Source organism: Rhinolophus hipposideros, assembly GCF_964194185.1.
Source record: "Rhinolophus hipposideros genome assembly, chromosome: 8".
Lineage (NCBI taxonomy): Eukaryota > Metazoa > Chordata > Mammalia > Chiroptera > Rhinolophidae > Rhinolophus > Rhinolophus hipposideros.
The window spans coordinates 68,538,394-68,551,198 of record NC_138054.1 but is presented as its reverse complement, the minus strand read 5'-3'; the positions used below and the strand labels follow the sequence as shown (position 1 = coordinate 68,551,198).

Here is a 12,805-nt window from a genome sequence, read left to right as displayed (position 1 = left end):
CCTCTGTTGGTTCCTAAATGATGAGTGACTAAATGAATTATGTGGCTACTCCTCTCCTTTTCTAGTCATCAGTGCACTACTTCAAATTCTTTCCCTTAACTCTCAGACCAAGTAATTTTAAGGCTTCTGCAAGTTGTCTAGCCAGGGTAAGAGAGATGCAGCCCTTACCCTAAAGAAGCTCACAGTCTATGGGCAGAAATGTGATAAAACTTGCTTTGATAAGTGTTCTGTGCATCTGGAAAGAGAGCAAGCAGGGTGTTTCCTGGGGAAGGTTACTCAGCTGCCCTGGCAGGTTCCCTCCAGGTAGTTTAATTACCCTGATCTGTACTCAGGAAGACTGACTCACTAATAAAGCTATTGGCCTATAAAACCAGACTCCAATGTGTTAATGTATGAGAAATGTATCAGCTGCAGTAGACTACCCCACTGGCCTTAACAGCATGTTCTCTTCATGTAACCATACCACTTGGGACGCCTAATTAAAGTCAAGAGGCACCTCCACGTATCAGAATGAGGGGGGTTAACTGCCACTGTGAGCCTGGCACAGCCTTCCTCCCCATTTCAGTTTGCTTCAGTGGTTCCTGGTTCTGTTGCATCTTCAACTTGACATTTCTCCACCTCCAAATGGCACTTTTTGTTTTTTCAGCAACTTTTTTTTTTTTTTAAGATTTTACTGGGGAAGGGGAACCGGACTTTATTGGGGAACAGTGTGTATTTCCAGGAATTTTTTGTATGAGTGGGGTGGGGGAACAGATGAGTCCTGTTTTTCCCAGGACTCATCAGCTCCATCCAAGTCATTGTCCTTTCAATCGTCAAGTTGTCGACCTTTCAATCTTAGTTGTGGAGGGCACAACTCAGGTCCAGTTGCCATTGTTGCAGGGGACGCAGCCCACCATCCCTTGTGGGGGTCAAACCGGCAATCTTGTGGTTGAGAGCCTGTGCTCCAACCAACTGAGCCATCCAGGAGCTCAAGGGCAACTAAATGACTTCATTCTAGTTTCAGAGGGTGCAGTTCGCTTGCCCATGTGGGAATCGAACCGGCAGCCCTGTTGCCCAGAGCTTGGGCTCTAACCAACTGAGCCACCCATCCGCCCCCATATTCTTTTTTTAGTTTAAATGATCGCTCTGCTTTCCATTACATTCTAGGCCTTGGGACCCATTACTTTTTCAGGTTACTTTGCTTATTGGCTTTATTGCCTCTCTCTTACAGCTCCAGGCTTGGGGGTGAAGGTTGGGGGAAGTGTCCAAACTTACTGTCTTCCCCAAATGTGCTAGGATCCACAGGCCACTTTAAAATCTATGTGGCAGTCGTATCAGATACAGGCCTAAACTAAAGTTCCCAGTGTGCTAAATTGTAGTAAGAGGTATGCAAACATAAGGAAATCCTATAGGTCAAAGACAAGTCCCATGAATGGAAACCTAGGGGGACTTCAGACAGCCTGTGACTGTCCACAACTTGTGCTCATGCAGCCCTTGAGGCTAGTTTTCAGAGGGATGTGAATGGGGGCCTTCAGTTAGGTCATCCAGCCATCTTGTGCTTTGAAGATGGGAAGATGGCTATTTGGGAAGAACAGCTCACCTAGTCAGGTTCCACCAGGTTTCGGAGCCTCGGTTTTCCCGAATACAGAATGGAAGGAGCGACAGCTCAGCCTTGCCTCTTAGCGCATAAAGTCTTAATTTTGTTGTAAAATCACACTTCCGCAAATCAAAGGATCTGCAAAATAATAAAAAGGTAAACGGGGGTGGGAGGTGCAGAGGGGACAACACACCCTTAAGGTTGAGAGGTAAACAATCCCAGTGGGCCAATCCTAGTGTGTGCCCCCTCTCCGCCGGTAGTCACTATAGCAACGGCGCAGACTCAGTCTGTCATGGGTCTCCGGGAATTGTCGCCCACTATTTGCGGTAGAGAAAGATCTGTCCCCCATATCCAACACACCAGGGCTGACATGGGATTCGACGCATGGTCGGTGTAGCAACAGTTAATGTAATAGAAACTTACAGGGCGGGCAGGACCTCAAGAAAGCCCTAGTAAATGCCTGTGAAATTCGGGAAGCTTTAACCAGAAAATGTGATAAATAGTCCACGGATTAGACATTCACCTTGGAGACCTGTGGGGAGGTGGCAGTGAGCTAACGGGATCATTCCAGGCAGAACAACCTGCACCTACACAGTTCGGAAGCATGAGCAATTCTGGATGGCTGAGAACACGGAGGTTAAGTAGGGGCTGGTAAGCAGTGGGATCTAAGGATTCAGAAATGGGCAGAAATCAGATGATGAAGGGTCTTGAATTCCAAACCCAAGAACGTGGACGTTTTCTTGAATACACTGACACCTTACACACAACCTGAGCAGTATAAATGACCCCCTTCTTTGTGTTTTCCCTTGTTTTGTTCATCTTTGTGTTTTATCACTTCCCACAGCATTCTGACTGTCTTTATCGCCAAGGGTCATGGAGTGTGATAAAAGCTGAGTGTTTTTGGAATGATCAGATTTGAGTTTTAGAAAAGCAACAATACAGTGGGTAAGAAGGGAGCAAGGCTGGATGTAAAAAGCCATCAGAGTTCAAAGTAAATTGCTTCCCCTACCTCCAATTTTCTTTCCATCCAAGGGTTGAAATTGGGCAGCTCAAAGGCCGTTTCCAATGTGTTTTGTTTGGCCAGCACTTTTCAAAAAATTAGTTCCCTCACATTTTAAAAGTAGGAGGTCTCACATTTAAACAATAACAAGATTTCTGGCTTCTTTTGAAAAATCTGAAGATTTGACACTTTGGGGCCCTGATTCTGTCAACAGTAATAGTATGGAGCTGAGTAGCTGCTGCCTTTGAGGACATATGCCCAGTTTATCACATTCCCCACCACTCCTTCCGTCCATCAAACTGATGCCAAGTACCAGTTGCCATTTATCATGGTGCTTTTGATTTCATTTCCTTATAGTGAGCTCTGTTTGGCTTTTGGAGGCATCTGAGTGGCCCATCTTTGTACTTACCTATCCTGCTTGGTATCTGAGGAGTGATACAATGAGATTAGTATTTTAGGAAGATTAGTTAGTGCAAAACAGACTGAGGTGAGGAGCTGGGAGGCAGAAAGGAAATAAATTAGAAACTTGAAGGAATAATTCAGAGAATTTAGTCAGTAAATATTGGATGAAAGATGAGGAAAAGGTAAAATACAACTTCACAAGAGTTTTCTACCTGAATGGCTGGGAAGATGGTACCTCCAACATAAGCAAGAAAGTGGGAGAAGTGCAAAGGGTGGTTGTGATCAATACCTTGCTACCTCTAGTATTTTGTGGGCTAGGGCCTTGAGTTAGCAATTCCATAAGTCTCCAGTATTCTGCTGGACACGCATTAGATGTTCGGGAAATTCTAGTTGAACTGAAACTTATCAAAGGTGGGGTATATCTAACGGGAGGACGGAAGAGAAAATTGGAATGCTTGAGCGAAATCAGGATTCTGGGGCTTCGGGGGCAGTTAACCCCTTTGGGCCAAACCTATGCAGATAATTTGGCAGGCAAAAATGGAGGTAGGGTGGAAATGGTGTCCTTCCTGGGAAAGGAATTAAAAAATCAGAGACTGGATGGCAGGACTTTTCTTGGAATACAATGGAACAATAAGCTCTTGGTTGGGGCATTAGTCGGGATTTTGGACAGTGAGCCTGGGAAAGTTGGAAGGGTGGACTTCTCTAAACGTTTTTGAGAGCGCATCACTTAAAATGAAAATAAATTTTCATCCCAAACCTCAAATAAATATTAAATACAACTGCAGTGATGTTATGCACTTTATAAACCACACAAAAAGTAGAAATTAAGATTGGATAAAAAAAGAAATAGTCTAGTATTTTCTTCCCATATGCGCAGTGTGTATCGTCACACACAATGGTGCGCGCTCCTGTACACACACACACACACACACACACACACACACACGCGCGCGGCCCCGCTGTAGTCAAAGGGAAGCACTGGAGGTTCTGACCCAGAGGATGGGCACGGTCTTTGTCCTCCATAACCAATCCGCAAACTGTTGAAGCTGAGACATCAAAGCATCGCGACTGCCTCACGCTTTCCACATTCCAGGAACCGTCTGGGAGCTTTACACATAACACGTAATCCCCAAAGCAACCTTCCGCTGTAGGTACTATTCTTGTGTTTTAAAATCTTAAGATGAGGAAACTGAGGCACAGTGAGGTTAAACTTTCCCAGGGTCACACAGAAGTGGCGAAGCCATAATTTGCACCCACCCGGCGTGGGTCCACAGTCCATGAGATGAACCACTACTGGAGAGGCGGAGGGGACACTTTTTTCTCTCGTGTGGACTTGGTCACGTCCTTCACGAATCAAAGTCGTCGTGAGCGTGCTAGGTACAGTGCGAGGAGGCAACAGGGACTCACTAACGGCTGGGCCGCCGCTAACGCGGAGGAGAAGGTCAGCTTATCCACGGTCAACACCCCCAGAGGTCAGCGCACAGAGTCGCGCAAGCGCAGACCGACGGGTTTAGTTCCCTAGGGTTCCCGGGGCGAGGCGGCCACAGGAAGGTCTACTTCCGGCGTCGCGCTGCAAGTGTCGCGCTGCGGGCGTGCTTTGCGGCAAGTCTCCGAGTCCCAAGCAGATCGTCCAGTAGCGGCGGCCAGCGAGGAGACTGGGGCACCGGGGTTGGACGGTGAGGCTTGCGTTTGTCCGCGGGGCAGTGTAGCTTAAGGCGCTTCCTTCCGAGATTTCTTTAACAAATTTCCTCTTGGATTGCTGGGCGTCCGTTCTCCCAGGCCCGAATTCTGGGCGTGTTTTCCGTTTTCGCAGGCCCCTGTGCCCACACAGCCAATGTCACCGAAGCCTGTAGACCGCACCTCTCTCGGTTCTGTTTTCAGGCTAATTTAGATTTCTGCCAGTCTAATGCTTTGGCCTTCTGTTACTTAACCTGAAGCGCACGCTTCTTCACCCGGCTGCCAAGGCCCTGCGTGGTGTCGGCCCTGCCCACAGCTTCAGCTCGTTTCGGTCTTCCCGACATGCACTCTGCGCCCCAGCCAGGCCTGGGTCATTGTCCCCCAGACGTACCCAGCTCCGCCTGCTGTAACTGGTGCTGTGCCCTACGGGGCAAATGCTTTGCCTGCGAGGCAAATGGAACCCATCTGAAAAGGCATGTTCAAGTTTCCTGGGCGGAGTTGGTGTTTCCTCCTTTGAGCTCGTAAACCCCGTCGTGTTCCTGCCTTCGGGTTCTTAATTCGCTGTGTATCTTTATTCTGGTACTTTGCAATTGCTTCTTTCTCCCCATTCCAGTGCCTGGAACGTTATTACTCAGTAAATGACTGAACGAACGGTAGAAATTTTTAAAGTGAAATTCACCTGTAAATCTACCATTCATACGTAACTAGTGGCGCTTTCTGTGTGCTTCCTCCCAGTCTTTGGCAGTTTTTCTTTGCTTTTGTACTCCTTTTCTTCATGTGACATTAAAATGTATATTATCCTTTTTTCCCAGTATCTATCATATTCTACAAAGTAGGTCCTGGATTTAACTATCCATTGTTGCACGTTTAAGTTGTTTGAAATGAATCTTTTTCACTAATTACTGAATCCCTACCTGGTCCTTGCCCTCACATTGTTCAGTATGGGAGACGTTCAAGTCAATAGTCCATTACAGTGGAGTGCGACATACGCCCATGGGAAGTTGAGAAGGAAGCCCGCTAACATAGAGCAGGGATGACTTCTCAGGAGAGGTGTCATCTAAGTGATATGGATAGAAATATGTAAAGAAATGTTTCTGTGCTTATGCTATTTTTGTTCTTTTCAGTTATTTCTTCAGATCTGTCTCCAAGAATTTGTATTATTGAGTCAAACATAAACATTCTTTTTGACTTTTGATAAAAATGACTTTATCAATATAGAGAGGATTTTTATGCATTGTTTTTAAGTTCTGGTTCTCTTTTCCTTGGGTTTTGTGAAAGCACAAAATTGTTCCTCTACCATAAACTGGAAGAATCTATCTAGTGAAAAAGTTTGGTAAGAAGAAATTCGGAGAATGATGTAAAATATCTTTCTAGAGGGCTAATTATAATCATCTCATTTTTTCTTGGAAATTTCTTATTTGACTGCACTTTTATGACATTATCTTTCTTATTTTCCATTTCAGCCATGCCTTTCTTTGATATACAGAAAAGGCTGGGTGTTGACTTAGACCGCTGGATGACAATCCAGAGTGCTGAGCAGCCCCACAAGCTTTCATCTCGGTGCCATGCTTTTGAAAAAGAATGGATAGAATGTTCACATGGAATTGGTGTTATCCGCGCAGAGAAAGAGTGCAAGATAGAGTATGATGATTTTGTAGAATGTCTGCTTCGGCAGAAAACGGTGAGGAAATGATGGAGATGGGAGCTGAATTACTTCCTTATTTGTCTGGGGCTATTTTTCAGTGTTTTTAATTGGTCATTGGGCAGTGACTTGCCCAACGTGAATTGGCAAGACTTGTGGTAAAACACCTCTAAGAAGGTACCATGTCAAGGAAGTTAAATGCCTTTAGTTGTGAGTAAAACCTGTTGTTCCTCAGTGTTCTTCCTCATCTTCTCACATATTTTCCTTAGCATTGTACTTTGCTTTAGCCATCAGGTTAGAAATTACATATGTGTGTCTGTTTCTATTTTTGCAATCGGCCATAAAGCAAAAAATACCAACCAGTCTGGGATGTTTGTCCTTGAAAATCTTTGGGTAAAACTCTTTCAGTCATTGAACCCTTTTGGGGGAGGACATTAAAACCCTACAGGTCTATTTACATTGAACCTGATATAACAATCTTAATTATTAATGAGATTAGATTGCTTTAGGCGAGTCTAACCAAAAATGCAGGGGGAAAAGAATGTTAAGAGCATTCTTGAAGGGTCTATCTCTTCAAGAGTTGAGTGAGTTGTCTAACATATGGGGCCCTATTCTCCCTTAGAGAAGACATTTTTGGGTGTGGGGTGTCGTTTTGCCTATTTCTCTGCACCAGATAATACAAATAGAAATGTTTTTATTACTCCTAATTCCTTGGAGTTAAGGGAGACAATTTAGATTATCAGTTAAATTTATCACAAAGTTATCTATATCAAAATTTAAAATTTCTTATCTTTTAATATCTGCTCTTGGCATTTGGATAAAGTGAAGCCAAACTTGGAAGGAATGAGAGGGTGCCAGGTAATACTTTTGTATTGATTGCTACAGGAATATTGACCATTAAAGTGAGTAATGTAGTATAACGTATGTCATAGGACAAGTCGGTCATGGTTGGCCACCTACCAGCTATTTAGTTCACGACATGTCTTAACTTCTCTTCTTGTGAGCCCGTTATTCCTTGCTCAGATTAAGACTTTACTCATAAAGGAAAATTCACACCAAGAGGAGGCAGTGTGGTAAGGTGGAAAGAACTTTGAATTGGGAGTTAGGAGTGCTGGCTTTTGATGCCAGTTCTGCCACGACTAGTTTTGCGACTTTGGGCAAATCACTTCTTTGTCTTGGTTTCCTTATTTGGAAATGTTAAGGAGTTGCTCCAAGGTCATTTCCTCATCCTGTGAATTTATGAATAGAAATGTTACTGTTTTAGAGCTCACTCTAAATGACTAGATAATTCTCCATAGGTGAAGAAGCTAGTGAAATCGGGGAATTAGAATCAACCACCACTCTAAGTGCCTAGCATGTAATAATGTATTTATTTCTCACAACAATCCTGTGAGATGTTTTACTATTATTTTCCCCATATACAATTATTATAAAAACTTAAGGCAAGGAAAAATTAATGCCATTGCCTAAGGTCTTACAGCTAGTAAGTGGTGGAACTGGGATTTGAACCTGGCAATGCTGGCTCCAGAGCCTGTGCATATATACCCATAATGTAACACTAAGTGGTGATTAGTTCTGGTTTGGAGAAAGATTTGATATATGGTGTTGTGATAGCTCAACCATGACTAGTCCTCTGTTGGAAAACTTTTTAATAGAGAAAGGTTAAGAATGCAGTCTTTTAAAAATAGTAAATGTTTATGTTAGTATTTAGAATACATGGAGTTTTTCCTACTGAAGTTATATCCTAATTCTTTAAGGTTAATGGAATATTTAACTGAATACACTAGCTCTTCATGTTTTTGTGAAAACTTAGTCATTCACTAAAAAAAAAAAAAAAAAATGTTCATTGAATCACCTATTATATCAGGAACTAGTCTAGGTACCAGGAGTATACCAGTAAGAAAAACAGCAAAAGGTTCCTGCCCTCATGGAATTTATATGGGTGCAGGGTGGGGTGCAGAAAATTAACAAACAGGTTAAAAAATAGTGTGTCAGATGTTGATAAGTGCAGTGGGGAAAAGCAACAGGAAAAGGATAGAAAGTACGGGATGTGGGAGCTAAGTAGATGCTCTTTTAAATAGGGTGGTCAAAGAAGACTTGAGCGACAACACATTTGAGCAGAGACTTAAAGAAAGTGAGCCATGTGGCTACGAGGGAAGAATATTCTGGGCAGAGGAAGCAGCAAGTGCAAAAGTCCCTGAGCTGGGGCAGAGAGAGCTAGGGGAAGGATGTTAAGACACAAAGTCAGAGAGGTAGGCCTTGTAAGTCCTTTTAAGGAAGGATTCCGTTTTTTCTCTCAGTAAGATGGGAAGCCATTGAGTTTTGAGCAGACGAATAATGCAATGAGCATTACTAAGTATATTTTTTGTGTTACAGAATCCATGTGGATTATGGCTCTCAGTCTCCTTGTATCGTGGCTTTTAGTCGCTGGGAATGTCCTTCCTGAGAAGTGGCAGAACTCAGGGCTCAAAAGTGACTAGTAGCTGAGCACATATCAGGTCATTACTGTGTTTCCCCGAAAATAAGACCTAGCTGGACAATCAGCTCTAATGTGTCTTTTGGAGCAAAAAGACCCGGTCTTTTAGTAAAATTATAAAACGTTATAAATTACACAAGACCCGGTCTTTTACTATAAGACCGGGTCTTAAATTATATAAGACCCGGTCTTATAGTAAAATACGACCGGGTCTTATATTAATTTTTGCTCCAAAAGACGCATTAGAGTTCATTGTCTGGCTAGGTCTTATTTTCGGGGAAACACGGTAATTCAGTGTGATAAAAGAGACCTTACATTGGCTATTTCTGCTTCATTCATACCAGTGAACAGTCATGAGGGATATATACACTGTGAGATGATCTCAGCTTTTAATATTTTCAAAGATTTTAGTATGCACAAGTATGCCTTTTAAAGGTTTTAACCTATATCTTTTTGTTACTGTGTTTGTGAATACTTGTGTTCTTATATATAATTGGAACGTTTTAGTTATTACATCTCAAGGAGATATTATGTACACCAGAAGTTTATTTGTTAAAAGGTTAGGAAGTGATTTCAAGTTAATTCTTTAAAGACGGGCTTCATCTCAGAGGCCCTCTAAGATGAAAAGCTTCTATAGTTTAAAAATGAAAGCGTTTTTCCTTCAGTTCCTCCAGCCCTCACTTTCTGGTGCATATCTCCCCCTGGTTAAAATACTTCTCTCCTTTGGCAGATGAAACGTCTTAGTGCCATCATGAGGCAGCGGGATAAGCTAATAAAGGAGGGGAAGTATACGCCTCCCCCCCACCACTTGGGCAAGGAGGATCCCAGACCCTGAACAGAGGAGCTGCTGACGGTTGAAGGCTGATTTCACGTCTATTCTTCTCCACTGGAAAAGTAATGTACGGACAAACTCTTTGTGAAAGTGACAATAAAGGATTGTTCCATCCTATTTGTTCTATGTTCTCTTGGATCATGCTTTTCTATAATGAGATTGCAACTTATTTTTTAAGTTTGGAAAAATGCCTGTACCTAAGCCTTAAAAATTAGTATCTAGGGAATAATAAGCAGCATTTAATGAATGCTTAACATATATGAGGTACTTTAAATATGGGAACTCATTTAAGAAGGTGCAGCATTTTTTAATGTTTTGATTTTGGTTTATTTTCCATAAAGCACAGACTTGGGCTGGGAGGGAGAGGCAACAAAGAGAGTGGTTGTGTGTTTACTATAAGGTCAGTGAAATTGAAAGCTAAAAAATGCCAAGTTTGGGTAATTTAATTTTGAAGAAGCAATGCCATTGTTTCAATTTGCTATCGTATGTCAGTGGTATAATAGTACTTCTAGTTGATATGTTTAGAAACATATTTTTAAAAGAAAAATCCAGATATAGAAGGAAAGTCATGAAGCTTAGAAAATTAATGTGTTGAGAATATAATTGAAACCTCAGATATTCTGCAGCATTTTTTTTCCAACTTTTTTTTTTTTTTTTTAAGATTTTATTGGGGAAGAGGAACAGGACTTTTATTGGGGAACAGTGTGTACTTCAGGACTTTTTACCAAGTCAAGTTGTTGTCCTTTCAGTCTTAGTTGTGGAGGGTGCAGCTCAGCTCCAAGTCCAATTGCCGTTGCTAGTTGCAGGGGGCACAGCCCACCATCCCTTGTGGGAGTCGAACCGGCAACCTTGTGGTTGAGAGGATGTGCTCCAACCAACTGAGCCATCGGGGAGCTCAGCGGTAGCTCAGCTCAAGATGCCCTGTTCAATCTTAGTTGCAGGGGGCGGAGCCCACCATCCGTTGCAGGACTCAAGGAGTTGAACCGGCAACCTTGTGGTTGGGAGCCCAGTGGCCCATGTGGGAATTGAACTGGCAGCCTTCGGAGTTAGAAGCATGGGGCTCTAACTGCCTGAGCCACCCGGCCAGCCCCTCCAACTTTTTTTGTGGTAAAATATACATAACAAAATTTACCATCTTAACCACATTTAAGTATCTGATTCAGTGGCATTAAGTACATTTACATTGTTGTGCAAATATCACCATCTCCAGAATGCTTTTCAACTTGAAAAATTGAAACTGTACCCATCAAGTAACTCCCCTTCCTCCCTTATCCCTTGACCCTGGCAACCACTATTCTGCTTTCTATCTCTCTGATTTGGATTATTTTAAGTACCTCATGTGAGTGGAATCATAGAGTATTTCTCTTTTTGTGACTGGCTTATTTCATTTAGCATAATGTTCTCAACATTCATCTATGTTGTAACATCTGTATATATATACTACATTTTGCTTCCCCATTCATCTGTTGGTGTACACTTGAGTTTTTTCCATGTTTTAGCTATTGTGAATAATGCTTCTATGAATATGTGTACAAATATCTCTGAGACTCTGCATTTAATTCATTTGTGTATATACCCAGAAGTGGAATTACCTGATAATAAGGTAATTCTATTTTTAGTTTTTTGAGGAATTGATGTACTGTTTTCCACAGTGACTACATCATTTTACATTCCCACAAATAGTGCACAAGTGTTCTAATTTCTCCACATCCTTGCCAACACTTGTTATTTTCTGTTTTTTTTTTATAGTAGCCATGTAAGTGAGATGGTATATCATTGTAGTATTGAGTTGCATTTCCCTAACGATTAGTGATACTACATCTTTTCATGTGTTTATTGGCCATTTGCTTAGTTTGGATAAATGTCTGTTCAAGTCCTTTGCCAAATTTTGAATTAAGTTTGGTTGTTTTAGGAGTTCTCTATATATTTGGGATATTGATTCCTTATCATATAGTCATGTGTTGCATAACGATGTTTCAGTCAACAACAGACCACGTATACAACGGTGGTCTCATAAGATTATAATAGAGCCGAAAAATTGCTATCACCTACCGTGTTTCCCTGAAAATAAGACCGGGTCTTATATTAATTTTTGCTCCAAAAGACATATTAGGGCTTATGTTCAGGGAATGTCATCCTAAAAAATCATGCTGGGGCTTATTTTCTGGTGAGGTCTTATTTTCGGGGAAACACGGTAGTGACCATCGAAACAGCACAACGCATTACTTGTGTTTGCGGTGATGCTGGTGTAAACAAACCTACTGCTTTGCCAGTCACAGAAAAGTGTAGCAATACAATTATACAGAGTACATAATACTTGGTAATAAATGACTTATTTATGTATTTACTTTATCATTTTTTTAGAGTATTCTCTTTCTACTTCTAAAAAAATGTATGCTATAAAATAGTGTGCCATGTTACTCTGGCAGCAGCCTCATACATCTCATTTTTACTGCATCTCCTGATTGCATCATCTTCTCGTGCTTGATTTAATTTCATGTTGTTTTATAGATTTAGTGTAGCCTAAGTGTACAGTGTTTACACTACAGCATTATACAGTAATGTCCCAGGCCTTCACATTCACTCACCGCTCACTGACTCACCCAGAGCAACTTCCAGTCCGGAAGTTCCATTTATGGGAAGTACCCTATATAGATGTACCATTTTTTTTATCTTTTATACCATGTTTTACTGTAACTTTTCTATGTTCAGGTAGGTTTAGATACACAAATACTTAACCATTGTGTTACAATTGTCTACAGTATTCAGTACAGTAACATGCAGTACAGATTTGCAGCCTATGAGCAATAGGCAATAGCATGTAGCGTAGGTATGCAATAGGCTGTACGTTCTGTGTTTGTATAAGTATTCTCTGTGATGTTTGCACAATGACAAAATCAGCTAATGATGCATTTCTCAGAACATACCCTCATTGTTAAGTGGTGTATGATGTATATGATTTGCAAGTATTTTCTCCCATTCTGTGCATTGCCTTTTTACTCTGCCGATAGTGTCCTTTGATGCAGGAAAAATTTTAATTTTTCATGAAGTCCAATATGTCCTTTTTTTGGTTGTTGCCTTTTATGTCATATCCAAAAAATCATTGCCAAATCCAGTGTTGTGAAGCTTTTAGCCCTATGTTTTCTAAATTTTATAATTTTAGGTCATAGATCCATTTTGAGTTGATTTAAATATATATA

General features: G+C 41.5%; 1 protein-coding gene across 1 annotated transcript; it reads left to right on the top strand.

Moving 5' to 3' along the window:
- Positions 1-4,547: 4,547 nt before the first annotated feature.
- Positions 4,548-12,041, top strand: NDUFS5 (NADH:ubiquinone oxidoreductase subunit S5). Its single transcript, XM_081056525.1, has 3 exons — positions 4,548-4,654; positions 6,119-6,336; positions 9,504-12,041. Exons 2-3 carry the CDS (start codon positions 6,121-6,123, stop codon positions 9,606-9,608), a joined length of 321 nt encoding a protein of 106 aa, XP_080912651.1. The 5' UTR covers positions 4,548-4,654; positions 6,119-6,120; the 3' UTR covers positions 9,609-12,041.
- Positions 12,042-12,805: the final 764 nt, after the last annotated feature.